The sequence below is a fragment of the Ambystoma mexicanum genome, chromosome 9, assembly GCF_040938575.1.
Source record: "Ambystoma mexicanum isolate Mex_15411 chromosome 9, UKY_AmexF1_1, whole genome shotgun sequence".
Classification (NCBI taxonomy): domain Eukaryota; kingdom Metazoa; phylum Chordata; class Amphibia; order Caudata; family Ambystomatidae; genus Ambystoma; species Ambystoma mexicanum.
The window spans coordinates 330,676,204-330,697,600 of NC_090931.1; the positions used below are offsets into that span (position 1 = coordinate 330,676,204).

Consider the following 21,397-nt stretch of genomic DNA (forward strand, 5'->3'; position numbering starts at 1 on the left):
TGAGTTTATGCAGACTGTTGCCATGTTCTCCACCCATTTTGAGATCATGAGGTCTCAAAATATGCAGTGGTTCTGTCGAAATGGCATTTATTTAAGCGCCATTGGCAAGGCTGTTTTCTTTTACACTGTGCAAGAAGCATTGACCAGAATGTGGTAGAAATCTGAGCGGCAAACAAACGCATATAAAGAGAAAATAAAAAAAATCTTGCTTGCGCGCACATCAATAAAAAACGTTATACTTTATACGCTGGAAGACTGCATGCCCTGCCGAGTTTGATATTGTTTACCCCACCCCTATCACGAAAAGGTAGTGGATTATGCGGTACTTTCAGGATTACACATGCCGCGTCCTGGCCGGCAATGTGGATGTATGAAATGGAGAAATCATGCATACTTTCATTGCACTTTGTAGTGGACGTGCTTTGGAATGGCACGACATTTGTACTGTAAATGTGTAACGGCAAATTTCAAGTGTTGTACAGGAGTGACAATGTTGGATGATGGCGTCTTCGATGCGATTGGCGGCTGGATGTGTACCTATTTACGTGTAACCCAATGAAGTAGAGATGCACAAAGGGAAGGACTGCTCCAGCTTTACAGGGGTGCGCGGCCCTCGTGCTACTTTGGGAGGCGCACATTCCAAAATCTGCCCTTTACACCCCCTTGCCCAATTGCCATTGCAGTGTGGGGATTAGCCAATCGGGTAGTGTGGGTGTGGTTAACGGGAAGGGGAGGTGAAACTGTTGTACATTATACTCTGCATACTGAGGGTGGCTGACATGGCGCAACACATTATGTTGACTGTAGATGATCCCTTTGTCATAGATCTGCACAACTATGCCCTGCAAAGACACTGACAACAATTGTGGTTTGGAAGGAGTGGACACATTGTGGAACGCTGTGTATGAGTGCAATTTTGGTGATATGCATGCACTTTGCAAAGACCTTGCCAGTTTTCCATAGTAGATATCATCATCCGTTACGGCGGCATGTGTATGGGTTACCTGGCTTGCTTAGATTTGTTACGTAGACTGAGGAGATTGCTGGATGTCGTGAGGACGGTTTTCCCTAAAGCCAAGGTGCTTTTCTCATCCATAATACCACGAAGAGTATGGCCCACTGCTCATGTATGTTGCGAGCCAGACGCAGGAAGGTGTCTCATCAACAGAAGGATGTCTACTTTTTTGTTCCCTCATGGAATGTTCTTCTGCAACAATGACCTAATTAGTTGTGGAAATGCAGAGTTTAGGCATTTTTTTGTCACCCATTGGCGATGCAGTTTTGTTTGCTCGTCTACAGGATGTGGTGAAGAGTTTACTGTACTAATGTGAGCACAAGAAAACACAAAAGCTAATAAAAACAAAAAAACTGTTTCTGTAGAAGCATCTAAACAAAAAAAAGGCTCTTTTAAGAAACGCCCCTTACGACGAAGTCACCCTACATTGGTTGCAAGTTATTCCCACACGCGGCACGAAAGCCACATCCAGGGATTGCGGGTGGCGTCCACGAAAATGTAACTGTGGGGATTGTCCAATCAGATGCTTGGGGTGTTTGGCAATAGGAAGAGGGACTCATGCTTCACTCGGGCCCAGCCCTCGACGTACTTGGGGACCCTCACGTGCCACATTGGGCGCTTCTCGCCATGCCTGCCTATGGAAAAGTGACTGTAGCGATTGTCCTATCAGGTGGTGCTCGGTGTGCATCACAGGAAAGCATGCCAATAGGAAGGACGACTCCTGCTTTACTGGGGCGCGGCCCTTGCGGTACTTGGAGAAAGGCATGGGCCACATTCTGCGCTTCTCAGCATGCTGGCCAATGGAAATGGGACTATGGCCTTTGGCCAATCAGGTGCTCGGGGTGTATGTCACAGGAAAGGGCACCAATAGGGAGGAGGAGTCCTGCTTCCCCGGGGCGTGGCCCTCGCGGTCATCGGGGAATGGCACGTGACACATTTTGCGCTTTTTACCATGGTGGCCATTGTGAATGGGACTATGGCCAATCGGGTGCTTTGGGTGTGCGTCATAGGAAGGGGCGACATTCACGTTTTCCATTACTTTGTGTACTGTGGCTGGCAAACATGGCAAGACATACAGTTTTCATTGTGGGTGATGGCTTTGTGGAAGATCTGTGCGTGTATGCCCTCCAAGAAGGCTTGTCTGGCCATTTCGGTTTGGAGGGAGTGGCCGCTTTGTGGTGTAGTGTTGCATCGTGCTGTTTCGTCAGCCTTGTTCCCATGTGTTTAGTCAACTGAAGATTATGTGGAAAGCAGTGCAGCAGATTTTTTCCTACTGCCAAGGTGCTTTTCTCATGTATGCCCCCGAGAATAGTGTGGAAGTAGTCCAATGTCGCCAGCCAGAGGTCGGAAGAGGTCTCATCAACAGAAGCATGTGTGACTTCTTCAGTGCTGCTTGGATGTTCTCCTGTGAGAATGAGAACATTGGTTTGCGATGCATATACCTTTTCAAGGCAAATGTCATGTCTTTGTCGAACAGTGTTTCTAGGGAAGCACCTTTTTTATAACATTTTTTTTTTAAAAGGCTCTAAGAGCCACCACAACCAAGGACGTCTGCTCCCCTGGTTGAAAGTTATTCCCCCACTCCTGTGCGCGCAGAGCACAAAGTCTGCAAATATCGCAATAGTTGCAGTGTGGCACGTGTTACATACTCCCCTTTTGAAGAGGGCACCCAGAGAAATGGGCCTGCAGACGCTACGGTATTGGGCAATAAGTTGGTGGGTGTGGTGTGTACAGACAGACCGTGCTACATGGTGTATTTGTCGACAGAAATGCAGAGGGTGCGGTTATGGCTGTGTGTTTCCCGAGGCACAGCATGCAGGTTTTATGGGATTCTGACATACATTGACTGAAAGTGAATTGAAACACTGTGCAGTGGCTACTCATTTTGCAATCTATAATGTGCATGTGTAGTGCTATGGAGTACCTACAATGTGCGTTATTTTGGTTTCTCTGTGTGACTCTTTGGTGACACGCAATAATGCCAACATTATTATTCATTGCAGAGGCAAAGTTGCACAACATGTTACACGTATTTCAGAGCCGTTTGCGATGAAGGAGGGACTTCCATTTCATGCATTTATTTCTGATGTCTTGCATATGTTTCTATCGCATTATGCAGCCACCGATGTGGCAGCGTCATTTCCTATTTGGTCCGTGAATGCAGACAGCGCGGTACATTGCAAAGAAGTGTATTTGTGCCTTTGTTCGACATGGGCATATGGCATACTTCATCCATGGGAATATGACGTTTGACAGCACAAATCCTTTTCTCCAGCTATTACGTTATCTTACTATGCCTGCCATCCCGATTTCTGCACACCCCATCTAAATTGGCTTGGTGCCCTTCTTGAAAGTAGTGATATTTGTTTGTAGCACATGTTGCGCACTGACTCTCTTGAAAACGCTCTGCAACATGTAAAGAAACCTTTGTACAGCGCCTCCCTGTCTAACCGATTGAACTGCAGTGTTTACCAAACTGCCACGCCTCCGGCCCTGCATGCGTGCATTGCCAATTCAGTTGTTGATCTGTGAAAGGTGCTTTCTTTCTTTACCTTTTTTCCCTTTCCCAGTTCATTTTCATTTATTATGGTGTTCTCGCACACGCCACAGATGGAACGGCATGAAGGTCAGGTACAGAAGGGGCAGCACATGTATGGATACTATAGGGGACGTGCCGGGAGATGGAATTATTGGGCGGCCCTCACCTACATAAGCGGCAGTCATTGTAATGCTCCCGTAAGGACCGTTCCCACGCACTTCCAAGTACCTTCCCTCTGCACAGTAGTGTGTTGCAGTATATGCTCAATACAATGCCCTTTGCCGGGTAAGAGTAGTAGCGCGGCATATGGTTTGCAAAGGTTTTACAGCTCTGCTGCCCTACAGGAGTGCCCCTCTTGTTGTCCGCAGCAGATGTGAAAAATGCTGTACATGAAAGTACCCTCTGTAATTGTTGGAATGGCGGTAGCTTGTCCACTGGTCCCTTGTGCTTTCATTTCAGTTGTTGTGGCATGCAGTACAAACAGTTTATGGTACACCATTAGTGTTGGGGGGGGGGGTAGTAATCACGGATATACATACATTGTGGAATACAAGAATGTTTCCAACAACGTGAAACGGAGCTTCATTACGTGCAGCAGGAAGCCATTTATTGTGTGCGACCATGAAGCTACAGCGCTTTTGTAACCACCAGTAAGATGGTTTGCGCTCTGCATTTCCTGATGCTTCCTTACTTGCCTTTACATGCACTAGTATGTGCGTGAGGAAGGTGCACCAGCTTTGCCATTTTGCAGACTTACTACAAACTGTCCCACCTGCAGTTACATGTTTTCTTCAACTGTACAACCGGCAGGTGACCTCTTGATACTTTCCGTCACACTGCTGAGTGCAGACAAAATGTATCTGTTTCACGGGTCATGGAAAGGCAAGCAGCGGATAAATTTAGGTAATGACATTTAACACGCCCAGGTGTCACTGCAGGTTGCTGTTCCTTGTTTAGCAGTGGCCGTTATACAGTTAGGAGTGCTTTAGCCACACATTGCTAAGTTTTCAGAGCCACCCACAAAGTCGGCAGCAGTTCTTGAAAAGTGGTAGCCCACTGCATGAATCCGTAGGGCTGGGGACAGGGGCGGTGTTACCAGCATACAGTGGATGACCTATGCATGGGTCTAGGTGTGGAACGGAAACCTGTGCGCATCCACAACTACTCTAAAGTGCGTTCGAAGATGCGGACATGCGGTCACTAATGGAGTCCTACAGATACTTGCAGTGTGATTGCACATACGCCAACCAGGTGCAGTCTCCCTAGGAAACGTCCATATTGTTCATCTGTAGTCCTCTCGGCCAGTAGTGTGCGGCACAGATTTATCATGCACTGTTAATACAAAAAGAGAGCCTACTGACACATTAACAACATTTACTATGTACATCTGTAATTGCTACCATACACCAACAGTATACGGAAAAGTAAGTGGTATCGCAAATGGATACATACACCAGACAAGTTGCCCTTTCCACACGTTTATCATGAAGGCAGCCAAGGCATCAGTAACAAACCGTTGTTAACGGGACGTTATGGTTATGTTGCCGTACCAAATACCTATCCTCTTTACAGAAAACGCTATGCTAAAGGAACGTTCTGCTTACAGTGCCCTACTAAAAACCTATGAAATTCACTTAACAAAAACATTATTAAAGGGACGTTATGGTTACAAGTAAAACCGAACGCCCTCCACCCCACCCCCCTCCCTGAAATTCGACCGTTCAGGTAAGCTAAACCACCTTAACCTGTGCAACCAGTGTGCACTGCAATGACTAACACCCATGACATCAAAGATGCCATCACAAATCTCATTCATGACATCACTGATGACCTCACATGTGCATGTAGTTTTAATAGGAAGCCTCTACAAGGTATTGTTTTAATGGTGGCAGAAAACTATGAAAGATTATTGGAAGAACCATCATGATATAGGTAATGGAGGAATTCATTGCTATACACTCCATTGTATTACACACTACTTCACTGTACATGAAGGAACGTATGTGCAAATGTAGCCATTGTCTGCACCATGTCTCATGAAAGTGTAACCTTCAAAATCTTTCCATGTTACATAGTGAAAACATCAATGCATTCAGGTGCCGGGTACTGTGAAACCTGTAAGAAGTAGCTACCATTGCCTTTATAACTACATAAAATGCACTACTGCACAGAAACCATAAGACACCACAATGCATACAAGCATTACCATATACAAGTGAATTAAAGTAAGCTAAACGGGTGCAGTATTACCAGAAATTATTCATAACCTAACTATTTTCCTGCACAGAAACCAGTGCTGTGTTTTACACTTTCCTCTTCCCCTATATGTGTATGTATCATATGACATGAGTGAACCGTAAGGAAAGTAGTGTAAGAACATACGAGAAGGGTGCCGTACACAAATGTAGAACCTTTTGAATTGTTTGTTCCTGACTGTTAGCAAAGAGAAGCACCTGGCCTACTTATGGTAGTGAACGAAACAGAGGGAGCCACACATGTGATGTCATAAATGAGATTTGTGATGGCATCTTTGTCATGGGTTAGTCCTTGCAATGCATACTGGTGGCATGAGTTATGGTTGCTTAGCTTGCCATAACTGTGGAATTTCATTTTTTTTCTCGGTTTTACCTGTAACCATAATGTTCCTGTAACAACGTTTTTCCATTGAATTTCATAGGTTTTTGCTAGTGCAACTTAACCATAACGTCCCTTTAACAATGTTTTTGTTTATAGATATGCATGTGTCCGTCCTCTAGCTACGTGATTCATAAGCATGTGCTTGGTGCCTATATGCAATAAACTAGTGCATGTTCATGTAACTTCATGAATAGTTGAATATGTACTTCATGTATAAGTGCGGCTATGTTGCGATGACAGTAATGATGTCATTGATTTCTGGCTTGTCAGTCGACTTGCTCGGTCAATGTCTTTTCCATATTGTCCAAATCATCAATTGGGTAGGGTCTGAATGGCTGTCTGTGAGAATAGCTTGTTTTACACCTGCGATACATCGATGACTGCGGTGAATGGGCCTAAGAGTGAGGCACATCTGTTTCTCTGCCTTCGTGTTGAGTCGTGTGGGGCCATGAGGGTCCAATTTGTCCCCTGTTTAAAAAGCTCTCTGCCTACGCCCCAAGACTATGGACCCTCTTCCCTGTGAGCATCAGACTCGCCCCCACGCTCCTACAATTCAGAAAATAACTCCAGACACACCTCTTCAAGGAGTTTCTTCTCCTCAACACCTAGGCCATCACATTGCCCCCTCGCGCCACCTGACTCGCTAGACCCTGTCTTCCCTTCTTTGCACCCCCCCTGTACAGCTGTACCCCTCGTCAGTGCCCATCTGTATCCTACACCCGCCTGTATATCAGTTCTGTTACCACCGACACTGCTCAGTTATACATCCCTATTGTTGTATAACTCTGTAAAGTGCTCTGTTGCTTCTCGAAGCTAGGTCCGTGCTCAATGAATACCATAATACAGAAATATGGTACTTATGTGAGGGCTGAACTCATTCCCCACAGGCAAAAACAAGAGACTGTTCGAAGGCTGAGGGGAAAGACGTGAAAGTTGAAAGGAAGCATACTGTGGCCCTTCAGCTTCAACAAAATGCGGAGTCTGTGCATTCATCACCATTCGCAAGACAAAGCATCACACTGACTGGATAGAAGTCCTCTTAGATTCATGGCTTGACATTACTATATTTGAATGCAGGCACATCTAAAATTGAGACAGCTACACCCGCAGGGCACACATTAGCAAATAATGAAGTGCATTTTGTAACCATTCAGCTGGAAGCTGAAAATCCCAAAGATATTGGTTTTGCACATAGTTATATATTCAGTAGAAAGGGCTTTTGACACTCCAGGATTGGCCACCCTTGTATGTGAGACAAGCACCAAGAGGGGAAGTAGTGGGACTTGCCTTTTCAAAGGAAGTGATTGGGCACATAGTTCAAAAGTAGGCAAAAGAATTGGCAGCACTGGGAGCAGTGCAACTGTTTACAAATCAGGTGGGACATGATCTGGAATGTCCGGCCCATGCAATCCCTGTGCTGACATCACTTCCACCGCAGAAACCGTATCCCATTAAGCCTTATTCCATGGCGCACATACAAACCATGGTGGACCAATTAATGATCTAAGGGGTCATTCTAAAGCGGGCCCCATTGTCAAACCGTATGGTACTTAGTTTGCTCTTAGATTACAGCATATTTAAATGCACATTCTAAAGCCAATCTAGTTCAAAATTACAGTTCAGGGCTTTTAGCCAACCTGTACAGATGCAAATAGAAAACAAACCTTCACCTAGGTAATGGATATTTTACACAACCTTTAAGTGAGGAAAGCCAGAAATATACTGCATTCACTTTTAAGGCGATGCAGTTTGTGTTCAAAAGAATTATGCAGGGCTATACAAATTCACCCAGCACATTCTCAAGTAGGATAGTCTATTAGCAGACATTCCTAACTGCTGGTAATATGTAGTAGATGATGGTCATTCATGAGGACTGCCATGATCGCTTGCAGCAAGTTAATTTAATCAGTCACATGTTGACTGCCAAAGGGTATTTGTTTAACTTGAAGACCTCTAAAATGGCTCACTGTGAGTTCACCTTCTCGGTTTCACTCTCCTGGATCAGGGCAGAGGCTTGTCCTCCTGATTTTCTCGGTTTGCCAGAAAACTCCCACTTTACACTCTTAGACAATTGCAGGCCATTTTAGGTCTCTTACATATTGGCAGATCTTGGGTATACAATTTCGCGGAGCTAGTGAAACCATGGTATGCTTCGATGAAACCAAATTTCAAAGCAGCTCACTGGTTTAGTTTGGATGGGGGATTGTAAGCTCTCAAAAGGTTTTAATATGGGGCCTTCTCTTGTGGACCATATCAACTCTAGTATCCCTATTACAAGCAACCTATAATCACCCTGAAACACTAGATGTGAGTACTTCTCGCCTAAATCTACCAGCGTCTTGGGTTTTGCAGTTCACTCTAAAACACTAACCCTCCCTCCTTTTTATATAGCCCAGCACGAAGAGGTTGCCAAAATGATCTAAATGCGCTATGATATGATGATCTGATGTGTATAGGCGCGCTATAAATAAAACCAGTGTTTCAAGGTGCGATGAGGCATGGGAGTGGAACAAGGGGCGGGGGGACAAGACAATGATCTTGCTAGGCATTGAGATCGCGCAAGTGCGGGGAGAGGAAAACGGAGAAATGCCTAGGGGAGGAGGAGCAAGTGCAGGACATAGGATCAAAACATTGGAGGGGGGGAAACACAGGAAGTTGGCAGTGCAGTGGTTAAGGTCAGACAGCAAGTGTTGGTGCAGGTAGGTGGACTGTAGGGTTGCAGATACAGCCCCAAGTGTAGGGTTGCCAGGCGGCCATGCAGGTGTGCAAATGGGAGGGCTGGGACCTGGGCCCGTGGTTCAGAGGGGTAGTCAAGTATCCAGTGCAGTATCGGACAGGAGATCAGCAGTGAAGATGGAAGGCAGAAGCAAAGAGGAAAGTCTTGAGCTGCATCCGGAACCAGAGATGATTCTGCTCAAGTTTCAAATGCAATACTACTTCAGCTTACATTAGATGTGTGCCAAAATAAAGTGTTACTAAAATAAAAGTTGGTGATCTGAGATTCCCTGACAGTGGAATGGATTTTAAGCACCTTGTTCTGCTCACGCTGTGGAACTGATGTCAAAGGTAAGATTTTTCTTAGCAAGCCGTTTCTTTGGCGCTTGATGTGTTGTTTGTTGAGGGGCGAGGTGAAGGAATCGGGAATGATCTTTCATGACTTTGCTGATCAGAATTGGGTGCTTTGGTGCGCTTGGACTTATGCGTTGTATTTCTGTCTGGAAAACATTGTCCAATTCCCTAATTTCTAAAGACATGCCTAGACTTACTGTTTGACTGTCATATCAAGTGTAGTTTCTGCTGTCATTTGGTCTTACTGCTGTGTATTGCGCTAGGCTATATTTTAATTGTGCTTTGATCTTTTCTTTAATAGTATGTCGGTAATTCAAAATATAGTATTTGTGTTTCAGTGTAAAGAACTTGCAAAGTCTAAAGCGGAAGTAGCATGTATTGCGGTCTATGAAACTGAGGTACTCGTCGTTGGAACGGAAAAGGGAATTACATTTGTCAATACAAAGAAGGAGTTTCAGAATGACTTCGTGAAATTCTGTGAGTTAAAGTGCTATTTACTGATTATGCTGATTATACTTTTTGCTTTGGACCGAGTACGAGGGACTTGGTATAACCAGGATCTCAAAATCTAACTAGAAAGAGCACATACATGGTAATCTGTAATCCGTTTGACACACTGAAGTTCAAAGATAATGACTGCTGGTTCTGCACTGTCGGATATGATATGGTATTTGTAACGCGCCTATACACAGGTGTTTCAAGGCGCGACGAGGCAGGGAGGGGAGGAACAAGGGGAGACAAAACAAACGATCCTACTAGGCCAGGTGTCATTCAGATCGCGCAAGTGCAGGGGTGGGGGAGGGGGGAAAAAGTGCAAGGGGAAGGGGACGGGGGGGAAGTGCAGTAAAGGTAAGTGGCGTAAGTAATAAATAAAAAAGGGCCAGCTAGTGGCAAGTGCAAGGTAAGTGCAGTACAAGTGCTGGGGAAGGGGGGGGGGGCTGTAGGGATACAGAGACAGTCCCGTAGTGCAGAGGGGTTCCAGGGGATCAGTGACTGGGACCAGGACCGAAGGCAGTTTAGAGTGGTCCAGTTGCAGGATCAGTGCAGTTTAGTGAAGAATTAATTAGCTGTTCAGCAGGGGAGAGGGAGAGAGAAAGCAGAAGCAAAGAGGAAGGTTTTGAGGTGCTTCCGGAACCGGAGGTGGTTCTCAAGTTTCAGGGAGGCAGGAAGGCTGTTCCAGAGGGAGGCCCCTGCCGCGGAGAGAGATCTACCCCCAGCTCGTTGCTTCGAGAAGCGGCTGACCATGAGGGAGTTGGAGGCGGATGAGCGAAGGGCTCGGGGAGGAAGATATTTGGGAAGAGAGAGTTGAAGGTATTTAGGACCCAGGCCCCAGAAGGCCTTGTGGACAATGCAGAGGGTTTTGAACTTTATCCTCGCAGCCACTGGGAGCCAGTGTAGAGATTTCAGTCCTGGAGAGATACGGTCCCTGGGCTTGAGGCCAAGGACAAGTCTCGCAGTTCTGTTCTGGATGAGTTGCAGAGGGCGGAGAGTGGAGGCAGGCAGATTAAGATAGAGGCTGTTACAGTAATCCAGCTTCGAGAGAACCAGGGCTCGGGAGACAGTGAGCTTCTGGGGGAAGGAGAGGAAGGGAAGAATACCTCTGAGGAGGTGCAGCTGGTAGTGTGACCTCTTGGCGACGTCAGAAATATGAGGAGAGAAGGAGAGTGTGGAGTTGAAGATGACCCCAAGGTTTTTTGCCTTGCAGGTAGGAGCAGGGAGGGGGCCAAGGGAGGCAGGCCAGAGAGCTGCAGGGAAGGAGGGAGTGGGAGTACCGATGAGTAGAATCTCAGTCTTACTGGCATTAAGGCAGAGGTCATTGGCGGCACACCATTCTTGGATAGCAGACAGTCAGAGATGAGGGAAGGAGAGGGGGAGGCTGAGGGTAGCCTGAAAATGAGCTGGGTATCGTCCGCATAGCACTGGAAATTAGGGCAGAGAGCGGCGATACGGTGGGCAAGGAGAGCCAGATACTGGTTGAACAGCCAGGGAGAGAGATTAGATCCCTGGGGGACACCACAGGTGGAGAAAAAGATGTCGGAGAGGAAGGACCCCAGTTGGACCTGGGAGGGTGGATTTGAAAGGAAAGAGGTCAGCCACGCCAGAGCCTGACCAGTGATACCCAGGTTTTCCCGGAGACGGTTGAGCAGGATGGCATGGTTGACAGTGTCAAAGGCAGAGGAGAGATCGAGCAGAATGAGAACACACGGAGTGTTGGAATCGAGGTTCAGGAGCAGGTCTTCACGGATGTTGACCTCAACCTCCATTTATTCCTATTGCTGCGATTCAACTGGGACTTACCAGAAATGATTGACTGTGGCGTGAAAATAGAGTTACCATTCCTGCAACCCACTCTGCAGGGAGGTACCACTCCTGGTTCTCTGTCTCTTCAATGTGTTCTCAGGTTCCGCACAGTTGTGTATTCTCTCAAACATTTGGCGGCCACCCATTCATTTGGAGTCTCCACATTCAAACTTTGCAGTGCTTGATCCAGGGCAAACGCAAGATATGGGTTCAGCCCAGAGTCCAGCCAACCCATTCACATACTTGGTAGATCTTCTCTCTGCTTCCCCTACTCTAGGCTTCCTGAGGTAAGAGTATCCAAGACTATTGTATGGACACATCCATTACTCATGTCCTCTTTTTTCGATCCAGAAAATAGTGCATACAAATGATTGGACCATTTATCTGTGTGTGCTGCCATGCCCCTACAGGACTATCCTTTTCTCTGCATTCGATGGGTTGGAACTTCTAGTGCACAGTGTGCCTTTAGCATGCTCTTCTGCCCTTATTTTTGTTTCTCATTTTCCCTTTGCTGCATGATTCCCACCCCACACTGCCCACACTTATGGCAGGTAAAATTAGCATCTTGAGTGTCTGGCACTGGTGCCACAGTTGGACTGCTGCTATTGCTGCGACAGCCACTGTCTTTGGTACTGTTAGCATTGGGATCCCTCATTTTAACTTTTTTTTTTTTCAATATCTGGTTCCTGTCTTCCCCGCATTCACCCATTTTGCCTTTGTATGCAATGTCTCGCCCACCTCCCAAATTGTCTTTGTCTAAGAGGGCAGTGCTACTTTATACATAGCGTAATCAACCCAGGACAGATATTTGCAAAGCTGCCAGGACAACTACATACCTGGTTTCACCCTTATTTAAACTGCCGCGTTGGGAAAGTAATTTGTTCTGAACCAATCGGATTTGTAAAAGGCCTAGACGGCTCACTTTGGTTGACCCGAGGAATCTTTGTTGCAGTCCTCTTCCTCGTCTCAGTACATGGTTTTAGATGTAACCAGTCCATGTCAATACTGTTTAGCCCTTTACTTTGCATGGATGAGCTAGTTGGATTGGTTTCACAATAAAACATATCGGTCCTATCAGGGCAGATGGGAGGGGAATGTAATTCATGATACAGGGTTGACGGACTATTAACTGGGTTGTACTGCGTCTTTTGAAGATGCTCGACGCTCGTTCCATACTGTGGATGCACTACCCTAGCCCCACTTAAAGGAAAAGGGAAGCATCCTCCGGTTCGTCACAATATTTTTGAACTTGTGAATCAGCTTAGATTCACATGCTTTCCATAGGCAACCAGTGGTAGTACAGCGTATAACAACTTGTTTTTAAATTCGAAAAGGGGATGTCGTCAGGGGCGTGCGTTCCTATCACATTTAACCGATTCTACGTGTAGAGGGACCAATGACCCTTCACGCTTGGATGTCCTCGGATTGTTTTTTTTTTCATTTTATTTGACTTTTTTTACATTTATTTTTACCTGCCAGTAGTTTGGACACAAATACAAGAGTCAAAGTTGACCACTTTATCCGAGGCCAAAATCTAATGGCTTGAACCACAACATCGAAGAAACCAGGAATGGAAAGTATTTTGTCATCTAGGAGACTGAGATTTCTGAGCGGATCAAGAAATTCACTGGACAACTATCCAAAAGGCATACAGTTGGGGGAGATTGGGGGTAATACATTTTACCAATAGTTTTGTAGAGTGTACCCTCCGACACACACGTGTATGCAAAAACTGCCCCTTGCCGGGGACCAAATGAGTCTATGCAAAGTGGGTCGGCAATTGAAACCTAAAATACTAATCGAGTGCTGGGCTAGATATGTGATGCAGGGCAGAGAAATGCATGGCCGGCCACTGTGTTAGCAGAGGTTCCCTGCTTCGACGAAGCAGCCATCTGGTTCGAAAGAGACCCAGAGGGGCAGTAGATTCATGACACAACACGGAAATATTTGCGTTCTGACCCCAGGTCCTTAGGGCATGCATTGGGTTGTGCTGTGGAAACAACCCTTGGCATCCAGAAGACTTCACAACAAAAACCCTAATGTGATGCGGCCCAATCTAAGCCAAGCGCTGATCAATTACATCGGCAGCCATAGGGGAGAGCAACCCACTGAAACATTTGCCATTCAGCTATTTGAGCAGTGCAGCACCAAGCAAGAGCAGAAGCTGGTGTGGGACTAGCTATGCTGCAACACCTGTTTCAATAAGGTGAGCCTTTACTATCTATCGAACTCCTACACTGCACACAGGTGAATGTAGACACTGCTTTTCAATCTGTTCAAAGCATGTGAATATTAAAGATCCAATGCTAATCTCTCACTTTCCAACATTGGTATCTTTCATAGATTCACATGTGACTATCTCCAACGCCAGTCAAGGATCTAGCGGGCTTGCATGTTTCTGCACGCTTGGCCTGGTTAGAATCTGATCGTGACCTCCAGGGGTGGTAATGGGAACTCTGCATCCCATTGGGTGGCATCAAAAGGACCCAAAACAAATGGACTACAAAAAGCCATGTTTGTCTTTTAACTTTGAAGTAAGAAAGGTAACCTAGCCAGATGTCTGGGAATATTTAAAGCATGTGAATCTACGAAAGATACACATGCTGTAGAAATGGAGTTGCCGGTAAGCAAGTTACTCCTGCCTTCCATATGCCATCCCAACTTCCCTGCTGAACGAGACCTCAGTTGGGTGCAGCGTTAGGCGATGGAAATGGACTGGCTGTTCAAGGCTCGGGGTGGTGTCTAGAGGGGCGTTGTTGTGGGTGCACACATGCACAATCAGAACTGAGGGACTTTGTAATGCACCAAAGTGCTTTGGTCCCATCCATGTGAGGGGGAACTCCCACAAGTAAGGAGAAAGAGGGACTATACACTTGGTACTGCAGTCCGTTCAGTGAGTAACATTTACTTAATCCTAGATATGCGCGTCATCAGTATGCTGGTTGACGATACACAAGCGGTTTTACAAATGTTACAATTACATTTCTTTTAAATGTACCACCCTAGGCTGAATCTCAACCGTCCATTTGCAAGTGAGGCTCTAATTGATTCATGACTGATGCATCCAGTTTTATGTATTGTGTTGAAAGTAATTTTCTTGACTCATTTCTCCCCCGCCCCTACCCCCGAAGGTGTTGCTGAAGAGGAAAAATCTGCGAGATTGATGAGAAACAAATCTTTGTTACCTGTAAACAAAACCATAATCGACACAGTAGAAACTGAAGCTTTGCAAAAATCTGTGGAGGATTTATTTTGCTTTTGTTACGGTAAGTTCATATTAGTCAGAAATCCCTGTGTGCTAATCAGTTGATTAAGCATTTTCCTTTTTAAGCAATATTGCATATTAAAGATCTGACATAGACCCTCTGGCCACTAAGGCCAGATCTCGGGTGGTAAACTTGGTGTAAAAAGGTGATTTGTTTACATCTATTTGGATCTAGTGTTAGAAATAGTATTTCTATCACTGGGAGATGCACCAGAACAATTTTCCAGAGGAAAGCTGGCCCATGCTGTAACTAGGGGGAAGAGAGATGTAGCAGAGGCAAAATATTTCACGTGCACAGGTAGCTCATGCTAGAAATACCAAAAATACTCTGCCATGGGAATGTCCTCCTGGTGGTGAAAAGAAAATACATCTTTAAGGTTGCCTCCTTGTGTAACCCATTGGCGCTAGATTAATAGTACACTCTGCTTCAGAACCTACTGGACAAAGCACCAGCTAGTGGGGTAATCGGAGTGTCACTACAGGGTGGCCCTCCACCATAAAAATGGGGGCTTATAGCTGGAGTTCAAACGAAGGGTGGTACGTTTATTAAGTGGCACATTTCAGCCTTTGTTTGAAATCTTAATTGTGTTGGAAATAAAAGATGCTACTATTACCCACATAAATAGTCGTCATTTTATTAACTGTGGGAATGAAACACAGACCCTGCTGAATTTGAAATCTGGATGCAGGTTCCACAGAGATGTACAGTTCTATATATGCGACTAGCCGTATGTAATATAAACACTCTGAATTTGCATCCCCTCTGCTGGCTGCCATTGTTCTCGCTAACATCCCGCTTTTATTGTATAGTGCCCCTTTGCTTGGCAGCTAGGTTCATGCTATATACATACCATACATATATGCATACGCCTATACATTGGCAATGTTTTTGCTTTTGATTAACCAAAAGTGAACTCCATGCAAAATAACTTGGTGTACACATTCTAAAGCTACTGCATGGATCACGATTAAGATTGGATAAGCATGAGCTCAAAGCAGCTCCTGGGTACCCACATTGTTCATTCAGCAGGAGCTAAAGCTGGCTATTGAGGAGCTACTAGGTAGATTCACATAAAATGCAAAGTTAGATTTGAGATTTGCTAACGTATAATGTTGCCAATTATTTGAATGCTTATGCTTTACATGCCATATACATGTGTCCAAATGCTTATTTATAGGTTGTTCCAAATGCAGAGTTAATGTCACATGGGTATATTTGCTCGGCTTCAGGTTGCCTGAGGAGCCAAAGGTAGCTCCTGGTAGCTGTTGCTGTCAAGGTAACCAGGCTTGTCTAGGCTACAAGCAGGAGCTAAACCACTCCCAGCAATTTAAACCCTGCTACTAATGCAGACAAACTACTCCCCACTGTACTCACCAACTGCTTAACACTCGTGTTTCATAAAGCATACATACTGAAATGGACCTATCAAATCATGTTCTGGAAGTCCTGACATTACTAGCACTTGTCACTTTGCATTCCTGTTCAGTTCATAGAAACAAGAACGCAATATGATAACACTTATTGAGTTGTACTTCAGGATTTAAACACACCTGAGAAGCTTCTGTGATAGTCGCATGCTTATATTTATTGACCCAGCCATGTAGCTTTTTTTTATGCCCAGTGCTCTCTAGATTGGTCATTAGCAAGACTTTAGGAAGCATCATGGCTCCACTCCTCAAATGGCAGACATACCATTCCAGGAATTGATAAGGATTTGACAAGAAGCTCGTCTCGCTTGCGCTGTGTACCAGATCCACTATGGCTGACCATGATCTTAGCAGCAGTTTCCTTCAGATGTTCTGTGTATTTCAGGGAACCAACCCTTCAGCTGTCTGGGATAGGAGAACAGCACTCGGGAGAGGGAGCACCACGATGTGCAGCACCCCCCTGTAGCTCATGGTCAGTGTGGAAGCACTGAAAAGGGGCACTGAATGAGTCTGGCCCAGAAGATGGTGCTGGATTGTTAGGTAGATTTGTCAGTTTTATGCTTCATATCCTCTACTAGTGAGACCGCCAGGACTTTTTGATGGACTTCTGGACCTTTCTCTCGTTCTTCTAAATGAGGGGAGCCTTTTTCTCTTCATTCTTACTTGCTCTAACCATGGGTAATTTGTTCTTTGTTTTACTTTATATTATGTAGTCTTGTTTTCCTCAATATCTCTTAAAGACATCTGTGTTACACATTTGCAGCACACAGCACCCTATGTGCAGTGCAGTGTTGCTGGGGACCCTTCGGGTTCCCCTTTTATATTCTTTCATTTTCCCTAAGTACTACTGTTCTTAAGGAAAGAGGGATACTTTGTATCCTTCCTAAAACTTTAACCTATGAGAGATTAGCATACCTAGTGTTTCCACTCACTACTCCGGCGACTTTTTGCTCACAATGCCAATCCTAATGTAATGGCTGCTGGCAGTGGACGTGCTCTACCAGCTTTTGTGTTATTTTCTACCGCAGACTGTATGCACAGCCTTGGTTATGCATAGAAGGGTCAGCTATGTTCCATCATGGTGGCTCCCATCTTCTTTTGCCATTTATGTGGTTGTCCTTTGTTAGCACTTCTACCATTCTGGGAGGGGGAGGTCTGTATGCGAGTTTTGCCTTTCGGGGGAACCCGTTGCCTCCTCGCCTAAGCTCCAGTGTGAATGCCTTTTGTCCGATTGTAGTGCCTGAATGGAACCAGTTCCCAATGGAGGGCTGGCTATCCTGATTGGACAGCCACCCACACCTTTATGTATACTGCAGGGAGGGTTTGCAGAGTGAATGGGAAATCCTAATAAAAGGTGAGGTTCCTAAGGAACAAGGCAAGTCAACCACTGGAACAGAAGATCCGAAGCTGAATACAAGAGATGCCGGCAGACCCTTCCATTAACCGTGAAGAGACCACTGCTGTCCTGGCCCCATGTTCCTATCGACAGAGGAGCTCCGAAGAGGACAACTTTTTCCCTTTGGCTCGTGGGACCAACTTGGCCATAAAACAACCTGCAGACCGGACCACCCCCAGACGTGCTGTGACTTTCCAGGGCTGCCTGCAAGCTGCAAATACCAGGGGTCCTCCAACCAAATTGCAGTGCATCGTCTTCCAGTGCACAAATCCTCCCAGAACTTTGGTGAGCTCCAGTTGGACCTCCAGAGACACTCCTCAAAATCCCCTCACCAGAGTGCAGGACTGCAGAATCGAGGTGGATCGATCGACTGGGCGGTAACAGTTCACTGTTGGAGCTGATTAAAAAAAGGTGCCAAAACAGCAGACCGACATTGGAGATTGAAGTCCTTGCTGAGGATCCTTTCTCATGACTGCTGTGAGACATCCCTTCCAGGAAACAGAGACCAGGTCCATCGCTGCTGCACCAGAAAGAAGCATTTTCTTCAAATCACCTAAGGTACTGTGGGGCTAAAGGTAGTACTTGCCTCAAGCCGAATAGTTGCTCCAGTGTGGCCTGAAGTGCGATACTAGGTGTCTGGGTGTTCACCGTCATCCTTTGCCCAAGCCTAACAGCTTGTGCGGTGATAGGAAGTCCTTTCCAGGGTCCCAACTATTATTCTACAACAGCATTTCTCTTAAAAATGTACATAAGTATCCTGATGAATGTTTTCCTTTTTTACAGTTTTTTTTTGTAAACGCTTTTATTAATTTTCCAAATACAAACAAACCAACCCAAACTTACAGTGGATACGTAACGTCAATCAGAAATACACATACATTGTTGTATTCCAGTGCACTGTATCTCCTCCCCCCTGACCCCCAAGCCTACTCCCCCACATTTCCAGGCTCCACCTCTTGCGGTGGGGATTCCTCTTCGGCAAAGCTCATTGAGTCTCTGTCACTTGGTCCATCGTGCGAGGGCCCAAATAGTTCATCTATCAATTGCCTCCAACCCGCTAGGGTTCCGGCTTCTTCTTCCATCTCCCCTTTACACGCTTCCTGCCATACCACTGTTTCTGCTTCGGCCCACTTCTGCAAATCCCTCCACCATGTATCCATTTTGGGCCTATGACATGCCTTCCAGCCCATTGCAATTCTTCTCTTTACCAGGACATACGCTAGATCTTTCAATTTGCTTACATGTTTAAGCTTACACGGTCTGGGGAACCCTCCTAGCAAACAGGCCCACGCTGTATCCACCTTCATGTGAATCCCCTTGTCTTCCATTTTCTGTGCTATTTCTCCCCAGTATCTTTCCATCAGTGGGCACGCCCAAAACATATGTACCATTCTCGCATTTTCCTCATTACATTTTGGGCACGCTTGGCACCCGGCGTTTTTAAATTTAGCTATCTTTTGTGGCGTCAGGTATGCCCTGTGAGTTATATACAGCTGTATCTGCTGCAGCCTAGCATTTCTCGATACTTTTTTGTGGTATCCTTGCGCTCTCTCCCACATCCCGTCACTCATCAGGGCCCCTACTTCCTCTTCCCAGTCCAGTCTAAGTTTCACCACCTTCTTTCCCACTTGAGACATTATCATTTCGTACACTCTAGACGTTTCATGCCCTCCTACTATGTCATATATCATATCCCATGTGGTGTCCGGTTCCTCGGCCAGTTGCACTTAGACCAGGTATCTTTAATTTGTTGCATTACCCCATGATGCGAGATATATTGCCCCTCACTCAGCCCCATTAGTTCCACCAGCTCACCAAATTCCAGTATCTTCCCTTCTTGCCACACATCCCCCACCATTGCTATCCCCGCCGGTTCCCAGTGCTTCCTAATCATCAACCTCAGTTGCTCCCCTCTTTCCACCACTGTGACCAGCGGGATCTGCGGGGAGCACAGGGATGGCTTGTCCATCAATCGGCATGCCCTTTGCCACATCTCACCCAAGACCCAGCATCCACGGGTGACTCCCCAACTCCGATTTGGGCAACCATATAATTTCTCTCAAAGTATGGGGCGCAGTCCTTTTGAAGCAACCTGTGTTCTAAGGTAGGCTCCTCCAGAGAGCCATTTGGCTACGTATTGTAATTGGCTCGCTACATACTAGACTTCACAATTTGGTAATTTAATGCCTCCTTTCTCATATGGATTTTGTAGTTTCCACAGGGCTACTCTGTTCCTCATCCCGTGCTATAAGAACTCCCTGCAAATGCCATCCAGCCTGACAGAGTTTCCTGGGTATTGAGTATGGGATGGTCGCTAAGCAGTGTAACAATCTGGGCAGCGCCACCATCTTGAGCATCGCCCCTTGTCCCATCATTGCCAAGGGGAGTTTCGTCCAAAACTTCATGCTACTCTCCAGTTTCTTAACTGTTCTTTCCGTGTTATGCCTATGTTCCGCTTCTACCGTATGGTATATGTCTACCACAAGATATCTGAATGTTGTAACCTCCCACGGTATCTCTAGGATCGGCAAATTCTCTAACGGTAGCCCCCTGTATCTACCCAACGGGAACACGCAGGACTTACTGGGGTTCACAGCTATACCTGAGAGTTCTGCAAACCTCTTCATTACATCCAGTATATATTGGAGGTTCTCTTCTGGGTAGCGCAAATACAGTAACATGTCTTCGAAGGGATTGTGTCCTCCGACGTATTCCTCATCTTAGATATATCTCCTTCCAGCTCTGCTGGCCTCGGAAAATGTTTTCTCTCTAGAGGGCGCTCCGCGTCGACGTCCTCCGAGTCGATGTCCCTCGACAGCCGCCGTATCGACGTCGATGTCATCCTGCCTATAAAGGCCGCGCGCAGCGTCCGTTGCTCAGTTCCGTTTTTCTGCGCTTACTCAGTGCCTCGGAATACCGTTGCTCAGTTCTTAGTCAGATTAATCCTATTTACCTCGAGTCATTCGATCCGTACTCGATGGCTTCCTCGTCGGAACCGACAACTCCTCGATCCGGCTTCAAAAAATGCCGAGATTGTGGGAAAAAGATGTCGTTGACTGACCCTCACAGAGTTTGTCTGTGGTGTTTGGGAGCTGAACACCATTGTTCGGAATGCGAGGACTGTATGTCCATGACAGCTAAGGCCCTGAAGGAGCGTAGGGGGGAAGCTGGAGAAAGGTAAGACTTTTAAAGCTTCTTCTTCGTCGACGAAAACGAGACACTCGTCTCCTCGTCACCATTCGCGCTCCAGGTCTCGGAGTGGGTCCCATCACTCGAGATCGAAGCACTCGAAGAGGAGACGTCGAAGATCCCCTTCTCCGTCTTCCTCTTCCTCTGTTTCGCCAAAAAGAATCCCTTGCCCCACGAAACATAGTTCCTGGGCTGAATGGGAGGAATTCCGCAAAAATATGATGAGCATCTTCGAGAAAGCGGCCTTGACCCCCTCGAAGACTGCCGAGAGCGATGCTCTGGTCGAAAGAACCGAAGGTCAAAAACGCTGCGAATCGCAGTACCCGGCGAAGGAAACCTCTCGAGCGCGTCTCGAACCCTTGAGTAGGACTATGACCTCCAAACCTTCCTCGAAGGTTCCGTCGACGAGGGTTCCGTCGACGCCGAGGTCGGTGTCTTCGACGCCGTTGTCGAAGGGACCTTCGACACACGGGTCTGTCGACTCGACGCCAGCTTCGACACCGGCGTCGACGCCAAGAAAAGTCACGGTTACGACACACCCAGTGACTATCCCCAGGT

The 21,397-nt window shown here is 46.3% G+C and overlaps 1 protein-coding gene across 1 annotated transcript in view; it reads left to right on the forward strand.

The window, feature by feature from the left end:
• The window catches only part of GTF2I (general transcription factor IIi), a 2,618,156-nt gene that overhangs the window by 148,272 nt on the left and 2,448,487 nt on the right, over window positions 1-21,397 (forward strand). The window contains exons 3-4 of the mRNA XM_069614749.1: window positions 9,599-9,737; window positions 14,693-14,827. Coding sequence (XP_069470850.1) covers window positions 9,599-9,737; window positions 14,693-14,827 — 274 coding nt within the window. The remainder of the gene's footprint in view (window positions 1-9,598; window positions 9,738-14,692; window positions 14,828-21,397) is intronic.